The sequence below is a fragment of the Hippopotamus amphibius genome, chromosome 2 (assembly GCF_030028045.1).
Source record: "Hippopotamus amphibius kiboko isolate mHipAmp2 chromosome 2, mHipAmp2.hap2, whole genome shotgun sequence".
Classification (NCBI taxonomy): domain Eukaryota; kingdom Metazoa; phylum Chordata; class Mammalia; order Artiodactyla; family Hippopotamidae; genus Hippopotamus; species Hippopotamus amphibius.
In genome coordinates, this window is record NC_080187.1 from 50,480,549 (window position 1) to 50,501,473 (window position 20,925).

At 43.9% G+C, this 20,925-nt stretch overlaps 1 protein-coding gene across 4 annotated transcripts in view; it reads right to left on the reverse strand.

The window, feature by feature from the left end:
- The window catches only part of MAMDC2 (MAM domain containing 2), a 151,641-nt gene that overhangs the window by 64,270 nt on the left and 66,446 nt on the right, over window positions 1–20,925 (reverse strand). For all 4 annotated transcript variants that reach the window (XR_009051645.1, XM_057725331.1, XM_057725328.1 and 1 more), the window contains exons 3-6: window positions 18,254–18,525; window positions 16,684–16,768; window positions 13,310–13,447; window positions 712–968 (exon numbers count right to left, since the gene is read on the reverse strand). Coding sequence is in view for 3 of the 4 variants with exons in the window: in XM_057725331.1 (XP_057581314.1) it covers window positions 712–968; window positions 13,310–13,447; window positions 16,684–16,768; window positions 18,254–18,525 (752 nt within the window). In the remaining variant the exon portion in view is untranslated. The remainder of the gene's footprint in view (window positions 1–711; window positions 969–13,309; window positions 13,448–16,683; window positions 16,769–18,253; window positions 18,526–20,925) is intronic.

The following is a 20,925-nucleotide window of genomic DNA, read 5'->3' on the forward strand; positions in this document are numbered from 1 at the left end:
AGATCTGCAAGGATAAACACCAAAATGTTAGTAGCTCTTATCTTTGCAGGACTGGCCTAGGGTGTTTTAGTTTGCTTTGCTTCTCTGAATTTTCTAATTCTTCTACACTGGACATTTACCATGCATGTAACTATAAAGAGTTTTAAACCATAAAAAGTTAAAAAACTTTATAGGCCCCCCAAGGCTTGTTTCAAATTAAGGCCACAATCATAAGTTTACTTCTGCCTTTTATGATATTATTTATACTGTAAAGGAGAAAAGAAAAAAAATTTTTTTTTTTTTTAATTTAGAAAGAGTATCCCCTTAAGTTAGGGAAACCTTCACAGCTGCTGTCAGGAATGGAAATTCAAGAGTGAGTTTCACATAGAAGGCGTTTCACTGATCTCTTCTGATCTCACATGGCCACAGTGCAAGATTCAGAGGGAGAGTGTGCCCAAGAAATCTAGTTGGTTGACTGGCTTTCCCTATTTGTACTTATTAAAAAAGAATCCTCTTTCTAGAAAATGAAGTGATAAAGGAGGAAGGCAGAGGGAATACAGAGGCAGGGAGAAAAGTGGAGAAGGACAAGGAAGGGAAAAAGGAAGATTAAGATTGAGACAGAGCAGAAAAGAAAGAATGAGTGTGAGACTGTAGCATCTCCTGAATTCCGCACCTGGGTGTGGGTGGCATTCCTGGAGAGCGGCCAGGCCAGGGCAAGCCTGGTACACCTACCTCCATGGGGTACGGGGCGCTGAACTCCACCTCAGCGAGGTTCCAGTTGCCATTCCCTGGATTGCCCACTTTCCAGATCTCCTCATACAGCCCAGTCGCGTCCCGCGTATACACGGAGAAGGTGTTGTCATTCCCCTGCTGAAGCTGGTAATAAAACGACAGGCAGCCAGACATGGGGGCCGTGGTCACCGGGGAGATGAGCTGTGCCACCTCCTGGAAGTGCTTGACGTAAACCGAGTCCACGTACATGTAGTGGCCTGAAATCACACAGAGGAAACAGCCTAAGACAGGCGGACGGATTCTCAGATACAACTACACCATCTGGGATTACTTCAAAATAGTGCAGTGGGAGTGGAGGAGAGGGAGCACATGAGTTATAGATGAAAGAAGTTCAGCCATGGGTTCATGAATGTTGCAGCTGCGAGATAAATAGTGGAGTTCACTGTGTTCTGCTTAAAACAAGATAAGCACCGTTCTTTTTCTTCCCCTTACTTTTGACTGAAACACACATATCGAAAGGTCGATGTGTCAACTGTAAAGTGCTTGAGTTTTTACAAGCTGAACACAGCTGTGAAAAAAAAGAACATTACTGAGGAAGTCCTTGTCCAACAAGCCCTCTTTGAGTTATAAGGTTTCTAAGAGCATACCAAGCATACCATCTGTTCTTAAAATCGCACAGAGATCCTCCTGTACATCTTTCCCATATACACAAAATGCTGCCTTGGTGGGCTCCAGACCCAGAGGCTGACTCCATTAGAGGCATGTTGGTGAAATAGAGAAACTGTGTGGTGGAATGGGGACAGCTTGGATTGGACATTAAAAGAACTGGCTTTGAATCCTGCTCTATATCTTACCATCCTTGTGACTTTGAGTAAGTTATTGAATATCTCTGGGCTTCAACTTCCTGATCTCTAGAATAAGAATCAAATATTTCTCTCACACCGTTGATCTGAGTATTAACGGAGATTATGTGTGTGAAGTGGTTAGCATGTGCCTGGCACATTGTAATTCCCTGACATAATTATACTCAAGTAAAGTAAGGCCATCAATATTTTTAGTACCATCCTTTCCCCAGTATGGTGCTATTATTACCAGCAATTTTGTCTACATTTATTTAAGCTGCAATGACAGAGGAGGGTTAGGTAATGTAGCTTTGATAGAACGGCCTTTCTATTTACAGGCTTAGGACAATTACAGCTTATTGTCTTTGTTTTTATTACATAGCGCCTGGTTTAAAATCATTCTTTTTATCCTCAGCAAAATAGCAGTAAGGATATCAGCAAGAATATATACATTCACACACTGGACACTGGCTTTGCATCTAGCACACTACCTGGTATGTGGTAGGCCTTCAACAAATGGTGATTCAAAGCAGAAACATGGTCTCAGAAAGAACCTCACTGCAATATGGCAGAGGGGAAAGGTGGATAAACTCAAGCTCACTTTCTCTTGGTGGCAAATTGTTCAACCCCTCTGAAAAATCCCCCTTGCTTAAACAGAATTGTTCAATCATCTTGCCAAGCCAAGCAACTGTGAATAAACGGAAATCACAAACTCAGATGGTCAGAGGAGCCAGCCAGATCAAGTATATGATTGAAGTGGAGTGGGTCAGGGAGAAAAAATGGGAGTGATGGATTAGCTGCCAACACTGGAAATCCTATTTCACCAGCAACGAGAAGCAGATATTAAGCTTCTCTGAAAAATCAGAAAATCTGATAGTGCTGGGTCCATATTCTCAGGCCGCAACAACCAGCTGGTGCTAAGGGGCACCTGCCCCGTGCCTGGACCCGTGTGCTTCCCTGAGAGCCCATCCCTCTACTTCCCGCCGATGCCCTGACATCCAGCCAGGTGCTGCAAGCTTTTCTCACTGAAACTCAAAATCCAGGCTTTTCTGGCAAGCCCATTCATTTAAAAATGATACCACCTCTGTTAGTTTGCTAGGGTTACCATAACAGAGTAACACAAGCTGGGCGACTGAAGTTAAAGAAACTTACTGTTCCACAGTTCTGGAGGCTAGAAGTCCGAGGTCAAGGTATGGGAAAAATTAGTTCCCTCTGACGGCTGTGAGGGAGACCCTGTTCTATGCCTCTCTCTCCTAGCTTCTTTGGCATTGGTACTCTTTGACATTGACTGATTGATCTCTGCCTTCATGTTCACATAGTATTCTCCTTTCTATGCATGCATCTCTGTCCAAATTTCCCCTTTTTTATGAAGACATCAGTCATATTGGACTTGGGGCCCACCTTACTTTAGTGAGACCTCATCTTAACCAATTACATCTGCAATGACCCCCTTTCCAAATAGGTCACATTATGAATTTCTGTGGGTTAGGGCTTCAACATACGAATTTTGAGGAAATATAATTCAACCCATAACACCTTCCACCATAATTTTTTAAACGTTGTGTGTCCCAAATAAACATACCTGCAAGACTGAAGACAGCGGATGGGCTCCCAACGGGCCACCTCTGGGGAGGGATTTTAAAGGAAGAATCAGACTGCCTGACTGAGCAGAATCCAAGACCCTCTGATAAGGAAGCAAGGCCGTGAGTACCCCCTCCTAAGCTCGGGTGGCCCCTAAAGCACTGCTGGTGGCCAGACAGCCCCGACTAGAACACTTTACTTATGCAGAACGCATGTAACCAGCTAGCTCTGTAATACTCCTTTGCTCACTGAGAATGCATGTGTCAAAGGCCGAGAGGAGGTTTTTATGCCCTTTGTAATTTGTCTTACCAATGAAATAGAATCTCTTTCCAAGATATCCAGCCAGGGAGACAGGGTAGAGGAACTGTAATACTTTGGTGCTGACGTCCCCTTCAAGTGAACTTGTCGCAGGGACCAGAGCTGACCTCAGCCTCCAGCTGCTTCACCTTTGCATCCACAACAGCAATGGGTGCCAAAGGCACGCCACACCGGGCTGTGTTCAGCTGATGACCAAGCAGAGCAGGGGAACCCGAGCAAGGCCATTCTGCCTGACAGGGGGTCTTCAGCAACTGCCCATCGGCCTGGCTCCTCTCTTTCATAAGTGTCAGCCTTCCATCCTGTGCTGAAGGCTCTTCCCACCCCGGCCACGTTAGGACTTTTGTGGGGGACCTAGGCATTTTTGCGGCTCTGGGCCCCTTTCTCCACAAAATATATTAAAATTATATTTTACAGCTGCATTCATATAAAGTTGGACTCCACAAGACACTCAGTAAATCTAGGAGACCTCACAAATCCACTAGAAATTATTCATTCTGCTTCCAGAGTGCACACTAACTGTGTTTAGGAGCAATGTCTCACACTCACACTCCATCCTATTATGAATGTATCTTCCTCATAGTTGACAGATATCGGACAGTGCTCTTTAAAGGCTACTTATTCACCTTCTGGTTGGACAATATTTTAATCCCTGAATTTGCAGTTAAGTGGCTGGTTAACAACCCACGCACAAGACACTAGGCCAGTGAGCCACAGCCCCGTTTCTGATCCAAAACAACAGCAAACACAACGTGCCCTGCCCAAAGTGAGTCAGAGAGGCTGCTGGGAATCAGACCAGGACTGCTGACACTAAGTCTCACACGGAACCACTAGACCACACCACATTCTGTTGCCCTCCCCTTTCCTCCTCAGCATTTATTTGTTGCCAAAGTTGGGTATTATTTACTGATTATCTGAGTAAGACTTTCTCACTGGGAAACAAAAGGTAGCCCATCAGAGGTTTACCATCTCAGTTGAAGGGGTGGGGATGATTCAGAAATCGCCAGGTGTCTGCCCCAGGAGGCTGGGCTGGAGGAATGACCACCAGCCCAGGCTGAGTGTGTCATCAGGTACAATCTGCTCTGAGGAAGAGGAGCCAATAGCTGGGGGGCGGGTGCAGGCACCATTTTGTGTACCTTCCAAGGGGAATGAGGAAGGGAGCCTGAAGTCCTTGGGAAATTAGGTCTAGTGTCTGATTTTGTGAGAATTTTCCTGCCCAGCTCAATGAGGCCAACCCTCCTATCTGGCCCAGGGTTCTAGAGCCCCCAGAATCTCTAGAAGAAGTACTTTTTATCACATACTTTAAATTTGAGTAGACGAAACTAAGTATCGATAGATCTTAGATGGAAAGGATTCTATAATCAACCAAATCATTGGAGATCCGTTGCAAGATCAAAACTCTTGGTGATGCCAGCCAAAGCTCAGGCCCCTCTGGCATAGTGCCTGTGATGACGGCACATGTACACTTGCTTCTGAAGAGGACTTTCCTCCTTTCTTGCAGCAGCCCTCTGTCTTAGCTCAACTTTTCATGTGGAACCAGTGGCCCACTTGTAGTCAGCCATTTTCCCTTGAATTAGGAAAAGAACTCTGAGGGCAGCTCCTGAACTTTTATTTTCAAACAGCCTGGCTAACCAGCATTCCACAGAGATTGCCTTTGGCTTGGCTGCGATGCCAACAGCATCCTTTGACTCAGCTGTGATTTGATCCCATTGGCCACATTTGTGCTCCAGTTGCGATGTCTGCATCTGTGTCATGGTTGTCTGGACAAGCTGTCTCCCGGGTAAGAGGGAAAACCTGAAGACACGTATGCCAGCTGGTCTGCTGCCATTGTGAGGAGACAGCACCCAAAGACAGTAAGTTATCATGCCCGCTCTCTAGTCTACGGATCTGATAGTTACCTGTTGAATCTTTAGTTTTAAGGGTCTGGGTAAGTTCTGACTCCATAGTGGAGTCAGAATATGAAGTGGGACTTCTCCTAGTTTCTGCTAAGACCTCAGTGCCAAGAATGATGGGGGACAAGTCCATCTATGTTCTACAGAGTGGTGCTAGACCATCCCTGTTGGATATGCTACACTGTAGCAGACCTGGAATCGAAGCCGGTCCTACCAGATTAGCCCATCTCACCACCACCACCCCTGCCCCTCCCCACCCCCCACCCCCGCAAGCTTGTATATATGAGAAGGCCAAGGAGGGATCAGAGAAACTGGAGACAGAGTTTCTTTGCAGAGAGTTGTCACAGAGCTGACCTGCTTTTTGACACCCGAGGAGAATGGGGGGGGGGGATTGCTTCCCCTTGCTTACCTTGATTCAAGAGAGGGGGCTTTAGCAAACCACTTGTAGGGAGGGGAGGGGAGGAAAACGACCATCTAATCTCACCCCCACCCACACTTGCAGAAGTTCCTGGGTTCTGCGATTGCCTTGGGTCTTGAAAGGAGGGTGGCAGAGTTATTGGGAGAACCTGATGAGGTAACTGGAGTTTGTGGGGTACAAAGGCTGGGGCCTGATTCTTGACTGCATGCACCTAGAGGTTGTAGGGGGCTGTGGGGTAGAAGGGAGAGAAAGGATTTTTGTTGCCAGTGAGCTGTACTTCCAGAGGTTGATGGGGCAAAGATTTGAATTTTCCCTAAGCCTAAGTGGGCAACTCAGAAAGTAGCCAGGCTAGAATGCCTTAAAGGACTCTTCTCAAAAGGGTGGTATGCAGGGTGGTAACCCCAACAGAAAGGGGCTGGTGGGGTGTACCTAGTGACAGGCACTAAGGGGGATGCATAGATGGCCAGTCAGAGAGCGCATCATTTTTGTCATGGGCCATGGGAGAAATGGCCAGCATCTGGTCACCTGCAGTGTGAAGGGCACTGACTCGAGATCAAACAGCACAGGTCACATGCAATCTTTTGTCCCCTTCCCTTCCATGTCTGTTCCCCATCCTTCTTCCCCCAACCCTGGAGAAGCCAGAAGCAGCATAGTGGGTGGGGGAAGATAAAGAAAAGAGCAAAGGGAAGAAGCATGAAGAAATAAAGCCCAATCCCTTCTCTGCCACCACTCTGTGCTCCAGTCTGGGGGAAGATTTGAACTGGATGAGAAATTGGAGTTCTGACTTGACTGAACTTAATCCTTAAAAATGAGGCTGTTAATATCTGAAAGTGCCTGGAAAGCCATGGTGAAGTCACCCAAGGACAGAGAAAGAAGATCAGCAGCGCTTGCACAAAGGCAATGGTAAGGAAATTAATAAAGCACTCACTGCTTCCCTAGTGAGTGCTTATGCAATGAACCAAATGGATCAAGGCAGAGAGAGGATGAATAGGTGTGCTGTTAAGATGATGCTTGAACTCAGTCTGAACCAAAATGAGAAAAGAATGTCGTGAGTTATAGAAAGACGATCCATCCATCTCATGGTATTTGATGGAATAAAACTATTCTGACCTTATTTTACATTTTGAAACTTCATTCAGCTCCTTCTACAGTGGCACCATATGCAGACCTGATTTTTAAAATCTCAGCAAAGAAACAGATTTCCCTCATTATCTTTCCAGCAATTATCTTCTTTTTGCTAAGGCAGGTAGGAAACAGTAATGATCTGAGCTGCCAGTAGGTTCCCCCCTGAAGGATTTTGTTTCACTTCATAAAATATTAACAAAGGAAAAAAATCCATATGTGATGAATCTGAACTGAGTAAGAAAAAGCAAGATAACATCCCATCCCTTCCAGTGTTCTACCACAATCTTACTGCATTAGTCATTTCCACCAGAAGACAAGAATTTGGAGAGATAGTGCTCATTTGAAAAATCTGACTCACTGTTTGGGGCTGTTAAAAACACACAGCCAAATGAAGGAAAACTTATATCCATGCAATACTTTTCAGATATTACATTCACCATTCCCTTTGCTATAACACATAGGCCAGAGCCCTCTGGGGAAGACTTTCTTCAGCAGCTCTGCGGCACTGAAGTTTCCGAGCAGGCACACAGCTGCCCTCACCCCTGCTGTTTGTTTCTCCAATTTTTACCTGAAAGCAAAAACATAAGCTGCTTGCAGGATACAAATGAACAGGAGATGAGTTTAGATAGAGCCAAATCTGCTGCTGCAGGCAGACATCTGAACCATTTAATCTTTCCTTTGCCACCCAAATTGACGGAGCTCAGGGAAAATCAATATACCTGGTAGAAGGCAAATGTAATAAGAAAGGCAACCTCTCTCTTGTTTAGAGCATTGGAGGTTTTTTCCCTAAGAGTGATCCTGGTCAAACCTTTGAGTCATATGAGCAGAGACCTTTTCAAATAAAACATTTTAGAATTTTTAGAATTCATCTTTTTTAGCCCCATCCTATGCAGGGGGGATGTCTTACATAGAAGTCAACATGTGAGGAGTATGAATGAGTGTGTGTGTGTGTGTGTGTGTGTGTGTGTGTGTTGGGTGGGAATGAGAAGGTTGTTTGGCTATTAATTGGGCAAAACCTCACTCCAAAAGTTGAAGAGAAGTCGAAGTTAGCAGAGAAGAGTTGGAAGAAGTGAGAGGAAGGTAGGTATTCAGGCTTCCTGCTGATCATAAGCAGAAACATAACCTGGGATCTAGGGCCTACTCTGCCATCATCTTCCATGCCGGCATTTTCAAATACTCTCCAAACATCAAAAAAATCATCCACTCTCATGCCTGTACAAGTCTGCATATGCTACACTTATCTTCTCCTTATCCATCAGGCCAAATTCCAGTTCTGATACAACTTCCTGTAGAAAGCCTTCCCTGAACCCCCAAACCAAGGTGGTCTTTCACTTTTCTATGATCCCGTATCATTTATTGCATACCTCTGTTAATCATATGTCACTGTGCATGTCCACCTAGCATTTCAGTATTTGAACATTTTGAGAAATGTCATAATATACATTAATATAGAACTATATTAAAGGCACTGAGAAGTCCTGAAATAAAGAAATCTGTTTAGCTTTCTTTAGCTCAGGCTTTCTACAGTTTATTTGATCACATATTTATTTGATCCCTTCTCTCATATAATGATTTTTATACTCAAGTACTGGTAGTCTAGGGAATAGCACTTTGGAAGAATTGGTTCCTGTGATCTCTTTGAGGTCATTGACAGTTTTTGTACCATCAGGATATGAAAGAATGCCTGACCTGTAAAGAGTGCTTATTGTGTGTTTGTTCAATGAATGAATGAGTGGTCAGTGAAGAAGCCTCATTTTGATGTTCAGGCTCTGACTAGGCTGACTATAATCTGATGGGTTGCTGGAAGGGAAGTAAAAGTCTTCCTAGATACCTTCCCTTCAGGCCCGAGGTCAACTACTTCTTTAGGCCTTGGTATTGATGACAGGGAACTAAGCAAAGTGGGCAAAGCTGCCTACCTTTGGGAGGTGTTTTACAATAGCCAAGGAAGAAGAGGAAAGATAGGATGGAGAGAGGGAGAGGAGAGGAGAGAGGTGAGTGCCTATAGCAGGGGTGACACACCTTACCACCAAGACTTTGTACCCTTCAGGGATGACCACATCATCATGCCTTGATATAGACATTAGAAAATCTCCTGGTCAAGATATTAGAAAGGCCATGTCCTCTTTTTCCCATTCCTGAGTCCCTTTAGTCCTCCTTTTCCTTTTTTCCAATGCCAAATGTAATGTATTTATAATGTACTCAGGAGGGACACCAAGCACTTTTGAAATAGATCTCAAAGGGTGGTGAATTTGGAGATTTTGGTGTATAGTATTAGGTAAAGAGAGAAGAGTAAAATATTAGAACTCAAAGACATCTTAGGGATCATGGAATTCAAATTCCTCATTTGCAAACAGGCCAAGGAGACCCTGAGAAGTTAAGGGGTTGCCCAAAGCCTTGCAGGACATTTGGTCCTGTCCAAAATGTCCACAAGACATTTAGTCCATGCCAAAAGATCCTTGATATTTGGTCCTATTCAAAACATCCATAAGATATTTGGTCCATAAGACATTTGGTTGATGGCAAATGTCCTTGATGTTGAGTCTAGTCTAAAGCCATTTGGCATGGATCAAATATGCTTACAGATGTTTTGTAGAGGACCAAATTTCAAGGACGTTATGGTATGAAACAAATGTCTTATGGATGTTCTAGATAGGACCAAATGTCTGCTAATAGCCCAAAGTAATACAGTACTCTGATAACTGGGTCTGGAGCACAAGCTTTTTGACTCCCATCCTGGTCCTTCTTCTCTATCCCTTTTTGATGCAAATATGGTCAGAATGTTCTGTGGTCACAAGTGAGAGTGAGGAAGAACTAGGGGTGATGCATTCTTCAAAGGATGGATTACTCTCAGGTAACATAGTCAGACACTAGTCCACAGACTTGCTGTCTCTCCCAAGAAATACAAGCTCTCCCAGCCAGCTGGTCCTTGCCATCACTGAGAATGAAGAATGATGCACTGAACAAATAATCATTAGATCATGACATTTGTTACCCAGGATCTGACTTTGGAACTAATTTTTAAGTGATTTGGGAAAAGTTCTCTAACATTGACATTTGTATCTCTGTGATAATGACACCAAAGATTATTGCAATTTTTTAAATTGGGGTATTGTCTTACAATGTTGTCTTAGTTTCTGCTGTACAATGAAATGAAAGAAAACCGTAAATGAGATGAAAAGACAACCCTCAGAATGAGAGAAAATATTTACAAATGAAGCAACTGACAAGGGATTAATCTCCAAAATAAACAAAGAGCTCATGTAGCTCAATATTAAAAAAACAAACAACCCAACCAAAAAATGGGCTGAAGACCTAAATAGATATTTCTCCAAAGAAGACATACAGATGTCCAAGAGGTACATGAAAAGATGCTCAACATCACTAATTATTAGAGAAATGCAGATTATTACAATTTTAATGCATTAGTCTTTTAAGATTTTCTCTACTCTTTGTATTAGAATTTTAAAATATGGCAGAAAAACAATCCCAAAATCAGCCTACTTCCATAAACTAAGAAAATGTCATCTAGCATGTCTTTTTGTAACCTCAAGACATTGTTTTATTCATTTAAACAAAGTTTTCAAGAGGTAGTAACATTTTATTGTTTTGAGTTAACCCAATTGTCATTTAAAATACTCAGGCAGATTCATGGATTAATCTGTCATAATAGCTTATCATTCACTCTACACATAACACTCATTAGCACTGTAGTTCTTACAATGGCCACAGTGGAGTTGGGCTGTGTGTCTTTAGGAACAAAATATGGATATACATTTGGAAACCTGAATCTATTGTCATTTCCAAAAGTGCAAAACCTCATTTTTAAAAGAAGAAAGTGAAAAAAAGTTTTGGTCTTTTTTCTAATCTCAGTTCTTTATGTAAGTGACCATAGATGTATCTAAAGAAATGGTTTCTAGGGCATTTTTCGTTCTCTTATTCGACCTTTCAGTCCTCTGTCTACTAAGATAATTACCATCTGGTTAATCAAAGTAACACATTGCTATGATTTCATCCCTCTCTTCTCAAAGACCTCCAATGGCCTCCTATCATCAATGGAATAAAGTTAAAATCTCTTTCCTGGCATTCAAGGCCTTTTAGAATTTGCCCCCATGCTGTTTTCTCACTCATCTCTCTCCCTCAGCTGCTACCCCTTGCAATTGGCACCATGTATCATGGCTCCTGCCTTTCTTGTCTCTGTCTGTCAAAATTATGCCCATCCTTCAAATACACTTGACTTCTCTCATCATGTCTTCTAGGACATTCAAGCAGTAAGTGACCTCTCTTGTCTCTGAATGCCTAGCACTTTTTTTTGGCAGGGGGAGGGGGGGAGGGGGCACTCTGGAAGCACTTGACACATACTACTTTGTCTTAAATCCATGTGTGGCAGAAATCTTTTTCTCTTTCTCAAATGTGTTTCTTGAAACTGGGCAGGGGCCCTAGAGGACTTGTCATTTTAATTGTAATTTTTCCAAGCATACCTAATACAGGGTCGAATGAGTGAAAATGCTAGGTCCAAAGTTGGCTTTGTCTTAAATAGGTAAGCCACAGGAGATTCCAACCTTTCTTATATGTGGTTACTTATAAACATTTTTTAAGCACTTTATTGGAATATATTGGCTTTACACTCTTGTCCCAGCTTTTGACTTACACCAAAGTGAATCAGCTGTATTTATACATATATCCCCATATCCCCTCCCTCCCGCAACTCCCTCCCCCCCTCCCTGTCCTGGCCCTCTAATGCATCACCCTTCATCAAGTTAATCTCCTTTTGTTAAACCATAATGTTCACTGCAGCACCATTTACAATAGCCAGGACATGGAAGCAACCTAAATGCCCACCAACAGATGAATGGATAAAGAAGATGTGGCACATATATACAATGGAATATTACTCAGCCATAAAAAGGAATGAAATTGAACTATATGTAATGAGGTGGATAGACCTAGAGACTGTCATACAGAGTGAAGTAAGTCAGAAAGAGAAAAACAAATACCGTATGCTAACTCATACATATGGAACTTATAAACATTTTGATGTAAGAAGCCTGAGCATGTTAAAAAAAGATAAAGGAATATACAAAATAAAGGTTGCAAAGTAGAAGCTGGCTAACTGGGTCTGACCTGAAGATGTGTTTTGTTAGCCTTATGGTGTTTTTTTTAAGAGAATACTCACCAACTTAAAAATTGCGAAAATTTCACATAAACCCCTCCCCCCTTCCTGATTATCTTGTAAAATTGAAAGATGGGTTCTCTGGACTTACCTTCTCACACAGCAGCAATTAATGAAAGCCAAGTACTCTTTGTACACCGTTTTTGCTCTCTAGTTTGCCACAGTCTTCCCCCAGCCCACGTCACTCTCTTTACACTGTCTGCTCGGCCCCTTTGGGAAACTGAATCTGAGACTCTGGATATAAAGCAGACAGAACAGGAGCAAAGAGAACTGTAAGGACAATACAATAAGGATGAAGACTGTCCAGAGCTAGGATAAGTTGCAGGATGGACCCATAAAAAAAGGTTGGAGACGAGGTTAAAAATATCCACATGAAGAGAAACTACAGTGAATGAGGAATGAAGAACCATAAAAAGTTGCCATTTCTTCAGCCAATTGAAGGGGACACACTGTCATTGTGACTGAGTAGATCACCTCAACATCCACATGGCAAAGGATGGAAAGGGGAAACGTCACTGTTTGCAGCAGAACCAACATTTCTATTCTGTCCTTGATGGAAAGCCAGTCACCAGATTCTTCTCACTGGTCAGCAAGAACTTGGAGTTGATGACTGGAATGTCTTGCAACCTTGGGGAGACCTAGGCTTTTACGAAGCCTACCTAGGTCCAGGTGAGAGGTGCCATAACCCACAAGGAAGCAAGCCCTTGCCCTGTCTCCCTCTGTGGAGGCTTTCACCTCCAAGCCCACTGCCCACTGATAACCTCTCCTCTCCATTTGCCCTGCAGAGAACCAGCCCACGTGGTCACTAGGGGGCCCGGTTGCTCACCACATTCACGACTGACATCAGTATTGGCTCACCTCCCTGCCACAGGGGAAGTTCTTAAGGGCTTGTTCCCATCTTTCCATCTATTTTTAGTGAAAAGTAACCTAGAGGTATTCTAGCCTTGTCTTTAGAAATAAGACATATTGGACGACAAACAGAGAAGAAAGTAAAGCATAATATAGAAATGTGAAAATAGCAAGACCGGGTCACAAGGGAAGAAAAGCCTTTAACTGGGTGGTCTTCTTCTTGATTAAGGCTCATGTCTGCAGTTTGTTTCTATCTCATGCCTTGCTCTTCTCTACTCTTCCACAAGGTCTCTCCGTCCCTACTCACCCCCCTCTCTCTGTTGACAGAGCCACAGTCAGGTCAATGGAAGGGGAGATGGCAGAAACAGTTATCCTGGAAAAGGGACTCCATTTGTTCCCAGCTCACCCAGTTCACTCTTGAAAGTGTGATCCTGTGGGAGAATGGAGTGGGAGTTCCGAATACTTCCTCCTCCAACAAACCAGTTCACGTTGGGGTTCCAGCGGTTCACAAAGCCACAGAGATGATTTTCTTCAAAGTCACATTCTGGCAGAAGACAAATAAAAACAGACTTCATGGAGGTGTAGTTATGCCTGGGTACATCCAGGCTCAGTGCAGTTTGCTTTTAGACACTCAGCTATGTTTCTCACTCCCTTTGACCACTGAGACCTTTGTACCAAGACACCTGGACAATGTTTGTCAAGAAGGGAGATCCTGTAATGAATAGAGATTATAACTCACCATCGCCTCTTTGGATTGTGGCCCTTCCGCTTACTAGCAATGTGGCTTGTGGTGTGACCTCTCCTAGCTTCCATTTCTTCATATGTGAGATGGAGGGACACTCCTCCTGCTCAGGGCTGTGGTAGGGTGGACAGCTGCCCGCACAGTGCCAGGCACGTGGCTAGGGCTTGGTAGATGGGCCAACTCTGTTTAAAAGCACTGTTTAGAGATATGCTCTTATCTCCAGAAATTTTATCCACCAACTTTCTGGCAGCCCAATCCCCCATCCCCTTCTCTCTTGATGGCAGACAAGTTACTAAGCTAAGGGCTAAGGGACATGTTTTCTAGATGCTAAAGTCCTCTACTTTTCTTATAAATAAGAACCTGGTCAGAATAGTTGGGACAGGAATATCTTAGGCACTGGGTCCTTCTGCAGCTACTGAGTGGAAAAAAAGAGAAGACAAAGAGTCTCTTCCTTTTTTAGTAGCACTGACACATTTGCACAGATAAATTGTTCCCAGTCGATAGACTCCTTTAGGGGGAACAAGAAACTCACAAGCCAGTTCCTCCGCTGGCCCCCATAATGATCAATTAAAAACATGAAGTATGATTGTGCTGGTCATCTCCTATTGGCTCCTCCAGACCCACCCGCCTTTCTTCCACCCTGCTCCCTCCTCCAGAGGTTGACCTGTATGGACTTGTATGGGCTTCCCTGCCTTCTGGCTTCTCATTGGATTCAACCAATGGAAGATAGGAGGAGAACAGGTTGGGGGTGTTTATTCCTCCCACTCCCTCTCTGCCAAGTTGCCATGGGTTGGCTGTGTCCCTCTACTGAGGGACCATATGGCTACTGTCTCCAGGTTCTGGTAACCCCTCCTCCCTTGCCCCTTCAGACCTAAAGATGTTGATGGGTCATGAGACTAGTCCTGGATTACTGCACTATCTTTGTCTGATTTCCTTCACCACCTACACCTTTGTAGTCCCTTTAGTGAGTCTTCCTCAAATGACTCAGGTTGAATGTACTCTGTTTCCACTTTCCTGCCAGGGTCCTGACTGATATAGTTATCTGTGTGCTTTCGCATTAGCAAGCATTGAACACTTTTAAGATTTTCATTTTCAATTTTTCCACTATACCATCTGCTAACCCATGCCCAACAGTCAGTGCCAAAGGCTCCTGCAGAGTAAAAGAAAAAGCAAAATATTCCTCAGTGTGCCAGGCACTATTCTGAGCACTTTATACAAGTTAAATTATCTAATCCTCAAAACAACCCCACAAGGTATGTACTGTTATTAACCTCACTTTACAGATGAGGAAGCAAGAGAAGCAAAAAGAGTGCACAGAAAGAAAGATGAGGTGCAAGTATGATTATACAGTTCAACAAGATAAAATACCAGCACTCCTTTTGTGTGTGTGTGTGTGTGTGTTTTAAGCTCTTTATTGGAATATAATTGCTTTATACTCTTGTACTCCTTGTGTTTTAAACAAACCAGAAGCCATCAAGTGATTTGAAGAAAGGAAATTAACATTTTGGAGTGCCAAGCACTGTGACAATCACCTTCATGTCCATGATCTCATTCGTCCCCAAAACAATCCTATGAGGGAAATATTTTATCCCCATTTTGCAGGTAATGAGAGGCTGAGGGGCACAGTGCATTGACTGAGCCAGCAGGTGGCGCTCCACCAGGTGTGTCTGACAAGTCTGTGGGGGTGTTCCAGACCCGTGCAGCCGCCACTATAGAGCTGCAGGGAGGTCCAAGGAAGGTACAGTCTAAACTCACTGTATCTTCAGAAAATGGGCACAATCCAGGTCTGTTTTCTTTCACTTGCATCAGCATCATCACTGGCAGGTCAAAACACAGACGTAAGACTCAGGGAATTAGCAGAGATGCGTTTTTGTTCAGAATTGCCCTTGACTCTCTTGCCTCTTCCTTTCCCCAGCCATTCAGCCTCCAAGTACTGTCTGTGCTGAAAAATCTCTCAAATCTACCACCTTTATCCCATTCCACGGCCGACCCCAATTTTAAACCCTGGTATGTCCCCTCTGTAAGTCACAATCACTTCCTCAGGGTTTTCCTGTCTCTTACCTATTTTCCTTGTTTCCAACTCATTTTCCATGTGGCAGCCAGTCATCATCTGAAAATGCAGCTGCAGGCCACTCCCCTCCTGACTGACTTTTAGCGCCTCCCAACCACATAATCCACGAACCCGAGCTCCACAGCTGGGATCCAGACTCTTCCTTAACAGACTCCCTTAACAGTCCTTATTCTCACTTCAAACACTACCCAGCCTCTCGCCTTTGCCTGGACACACTCTGTGCTGTCCTCCCACTGGGGTTTGCCCAGAAAGAGCACTTTCCTTCCTACCCTGTCCCTCCACCTAACTAAATTCTACTCCTTCTTGAAACTACAGCTCAAATGCATCTCCTGGATTCAGTCCTGTGTGATTTCCTCCCTTCCTCCCTGTACCTCCACAGCACAGCCTGTCCTTCTCCAGCAGAACTGATCATATACAGAAACAGCTTCAGTAGGAGACAAATGGAAGGTGAGCGACCTCAGGACATAGAGTATGTCTGCTCTTGATGCCCTCTCAGAAGCTGGCACAGAAGAGGCACCTAACAACCCTGCTCAAGTGGAATCTAAGTGACAGCTGTGATTATAAAGATGGAGCAATGGTGTGTAAGACAGAAATAGAGGAAACTGAGGAAAGGGGATAATACAGAGGTAATAGGATGCCTGCTTTTCTGGCAAATTCTACAAAAAGCCGAATTTGCAGCAAACTAGAAATTATGTTTATTAGAATATGTTGAGCTTAAGGCAGCAACTCAGGTTACAGGCACTGCATCTACTTTTCTTTCATCAACCCACTCAGTCCAGGCAAACTCTAATGAGACTTCCTTTGCTAAAGACAGAGAAACATCATACAACATTCAAATGATGCAAAATTCAAAGTGCACTACATAGTCTATAAAATACTCTGCCTTTAGGATTGATTCAATTCCCTCTGGCAACAGATTTTAGAAAAAGATGTGTGCTCTGATGCAATGAAAAGGAAACCCACTTACCAATACAGTAGCCAGTTGTCATCTTGATTTCAAAGAGTGCGATGCTGGCTGTATTTTCATGTCCTAGCACACCTTCTATTAAAATCTGCACAACACATGGGGGAGAAGGGAGTTAGACTTCAAAACACCACATGTCCTTTCTCAGTATTTCAGCTACTAGTCAGGAGCTGTTCAGTGATTCAAAGCAAAATGAGACTGTCTCAGCTCATTGCTATTGGATACCAATCTCACAATGGACTTTACTGAAAGAAGGGGTGTGTGTGTGTGTGCACACATGCATGTGTGTACACAAGCTTATACACATATTCTCAGAACCTGAAGGTGACTAATAAGAGCTCTGAGTCAGCTGTCTTCCATTGCAACCCCAGCTACCACCTTTGCCGGTGCTTGTGTAGGCACCAGTTGGCTGCATATGGAGAGGAGAGCTTGTGTCCCTGGGGAAATTCATTCTGAGAACAGTCAGGAACTGAAGGCAGAGGCCTCAGAGGGGAAAATAATCCCTTGGAGCAGGAGGTAGGAAGTGCAGTTGGACTAGTGGCGGGGGGAATCTCTGCGTGAGGTGGAAGAGGCTCAACTTGTAGTTTCTATATTGCTGAAAATTTGAAAAATTTACATAAAGAACAGAGAGAAACAGAACATGTTATGTGGCTGATTTCAAGCATTGTTCACAGTAGTTCTTGCTTCTGAAAATATTTGCTTTTCCTTATGTGATTTTAGTGCAATATTTTGCAGCTATGCTGGTAGATTGAGGGTGTGATATGCTGTCAGGAGGATGCTGTGAAATAGGCAACTCGGACCTTCAATGCTCCTTCCCTCAATCCACCCTGCTGCCTGATGGGGAATGTAGGAGAATACCGTACTTCAAAGCTTGTTGAGGAAGAAGAGATATGGGATAGGGAACTGAAAAGGGGCTTAGGAATGGAGAAAGTTTTCTTGAAGCCTCTGATTTGTCCCCCATGCCATGTTCTCACTAAACAGTATCACATTTCATGGCCAATTTAGTCTAGATTCCATTCTCTTTCCCTACTCCAATCTACATCCAACTTTATCTTACATTCTCTACCTTGCTTTCCCAATACTTCTGATGGAACAACTTCCATCTCTGAAAATAAATCAGAACATGTCTTTTAAGTATCTTTCCTCTTTCAGTGTATTTTCGTTTTTTTATTATAGTTAACATTTTGTTCAAAATTTGTAACAAACAAACCATTAGGAAGACAACACAAACACATACCACATATAGCTTAGGAGGATGAAACAAAATTATAAGAAATGAGAATGTTCCCTAAAGCTCATTGGAAAATAAATTCTCACTGAAGAAGTTGGTTTGAGCCCCATTTAGAGTCTTACAGAAATCCCACGCAAATAGACAGAAAACAAATCTGGGAAGAAGCTCTTTTAAGGAATAAACAAAATATTAATTTACACCACTAATATTTTTCTATGATGCAGCTCCCAAAAATGTCACATCCTAACACAGGAGATAACCAGCTTCAATGGCAGAAGTTTTCATAAGATCTCAGAATAGCATAATACCAAATAATAAGCCCTGCACCTAAATTCTACCTACCTTGAATTTCTTGGAACTGTTCTGCAAATCCAAGCTGGCTATGAGCCAGCTGTCTGAAGGTTCCTTAGCTGACCAAAGCAAGCGATCAAAGCTTTCATCTTCAAATCTCACATAGAGGTTCAGCCGGCTGGGATCTGATGGAGACCCTGAGGACGTGGTTATCTGGTAGACCAATCGGAGGCAGCTCCATTCCTCAGCCTGTAGATCAGAACTCAGCAGCATGGCTTTCTCCCCCAGCTTAGCAAAGGAGTTGTCCACATAAATGTAATGGCCTGGAAAGAGACAGGGACACAGGGAAGAGATCAATCCCCTTTCACAACTCAGGAAAATACACAACTGTGGTCCAGTAAATCCAAGGGCAGATACAGCCTGCAGATGCATTTTGTGGACCCGCTGTATGCTTCCTGAACACAGGATCTCTGCTTCTGATGAAAAATGAGAAGGTCCAGTAACACTGAGGCTACTTTCACATGACATACGACAACAGTCCAGAGTTAAGTAGGGCTGCCTCTTCAGAGTGGCATGTGGGCTTCATCTTGCCATAATCCCCACTACTTCCCCACTACTTCTGACATGGAAGCCAAGCATCTGTTGCCTATTACCACCTTATAACAGGCCCATTTAGCACATTGCATTCATCTTCCTGGTGCCCATAGGCACATGAGTTTGAGAACCCAGGCTAAGGGGCTTCAGAATCCAGAAGAGCAGCATTCCTCTGCTGGAGGCAAAACACCTTAGTGGATTCCTTCCCTTTCCATAGCTCCCCTCATACCTAATGACTCAATATGCATTTAACTTGCATCATTATAGTAGATTAAATTGATTTGGTTACTTCAGATCTTGGGGCCTAGGCAGAAAAAGTTCATTTTAAGCTTATTTTTCATTAGGCATAAGACTCTCCTCTTCTAGACTCTTCCATGACCAAATCTCATAGTTTTGATAACTAAATGAGAAAGTACATGCAAAACATGTAGGACAGGGCTTGGAAATCAGTAGACACACCGGGGCCAGCAATCATTATTTTTCTTCCCCTCCATCCCCTCATTCCCTTCCTCACTCCCTCCTTCCTCCCCTTCCCTCCGTCTTCTCCTTCCCCTTTCTCCTATCCCCCCCCACCCCATCTTCCTTTCCTTTCCCTCTCTTCACTCCTCCTTCCTCCTCCTGCCCCCTTGCCGCTCATCCCCCTAATATTGGCAAGGGGTCCTCTGCTGGCTACACCAGGATGTAAAATAGCATTTCTATGACCAGAAAGGGGCGTTAGAACCAAGAACTCTCATTCGAGGCTTCCAAATCTAACTCTGATCATTGGCTTCCTCTAGCCAAGGATCTGATCTGGGTGTGGGTCTTGGGGACCTTCTGCCTTTCTGACCTGCACCCTCATGCTTGCTCAGAGGTTCCCATATTCATGGCCAGCATCTAACATGCAGTCTTCCATCATGTGACCACCCACCCCACCCCTTGTATTTGGGGCTCCCCAACACTAAATTCTTACTGGAAAGGCTCTAAAAGGCATCTTTGCTTTGCTTGATGTTCTTCAGTCCCTCTTCCCACATTTGTTGCCCCAAATGCTGGTCCCAGACTGAATCCTGTGGTGAGTGCAGAGGAGCCAACAGCAGTGCAGCTGATGGCCATCCTCATAGTTAGGGCATTGTCTTTAAGAAGCCTCAATTGCCTATGAAAGATTTCAAGGCCAAGCTCTATCTCCAGCTGGCAGTCTTCTCCACATAGCAACCACCTACTGGGTGCAAATAGCAACTGCTTCTAGACGCCAACCAAGGTATCCTCTGTGGATAAATCTGGCCCTTGCAGTTATTACCAGCAACACCATAACCTCCTACATACAGCAAACACTCATTATGAACCAGGTACTGCTCTAAGTGCTTCACATATACTTACTAGCTGTGGGGCCTGTTGGGTTTTGAAGCACTAACTAAGCTGGGGTTCTTGATGCCAACCCTATTTTGAAACATAGCATTGCTTCACTGTGACATGAGGGAATGTATAAGCACCATCCTCCTCATCCCACTCTGCTACTGCCCCGAAAGAAGGGACTCTAAGTAGACTGGTAATGGCGTGGGGTGGGGGTGGGAATTGAGGGAGATCCTGAGAGCACTTCAAGCATTTTCTGAGGAAGTAGAGTGTTGGTACATGGGCTATAAAAGAGGAAAGAAACAAAGTCTCTGCTGTGTCCCATGAATGTTTACATCACATGCCAACTTGGCTGCCATATGAGGCCCGCTTCTCCCTGGGACACTTGCCCAACTTCTCTCCCTCCTTCCTTTCTCCATTTTAGAAGGGAACAACTCACAGCAGGGGCTCTCAAACTTGAGCCCAGAGTCACCTGGAGGGCTTGTTCAAACCCAGATTGCTAGGCCCACTCCTAGAATTTCCGATCCAGTAGGTCTGGGGGGATGCTGCACTTCTAACAGACTGCATTTCTGAAAAGTTCCAGGTAATGCTGCTGCTGCTGCTGGTCTGGGGATCACACTGTGAGAACCACTGATTTACATATCTGATAGAGAAACAGGACTCATTCTCAGGACCAAAGAAAGGGCAGGCACATAAGTATTGATAGCATGCAGAGGAGGGAGGAAAGAGTTTTACTTGGAGGTAAAACTCAAACTTAAGTAAACGTGTGGTATAGTAGGCTCAATGAGTACATCCACTGGTGA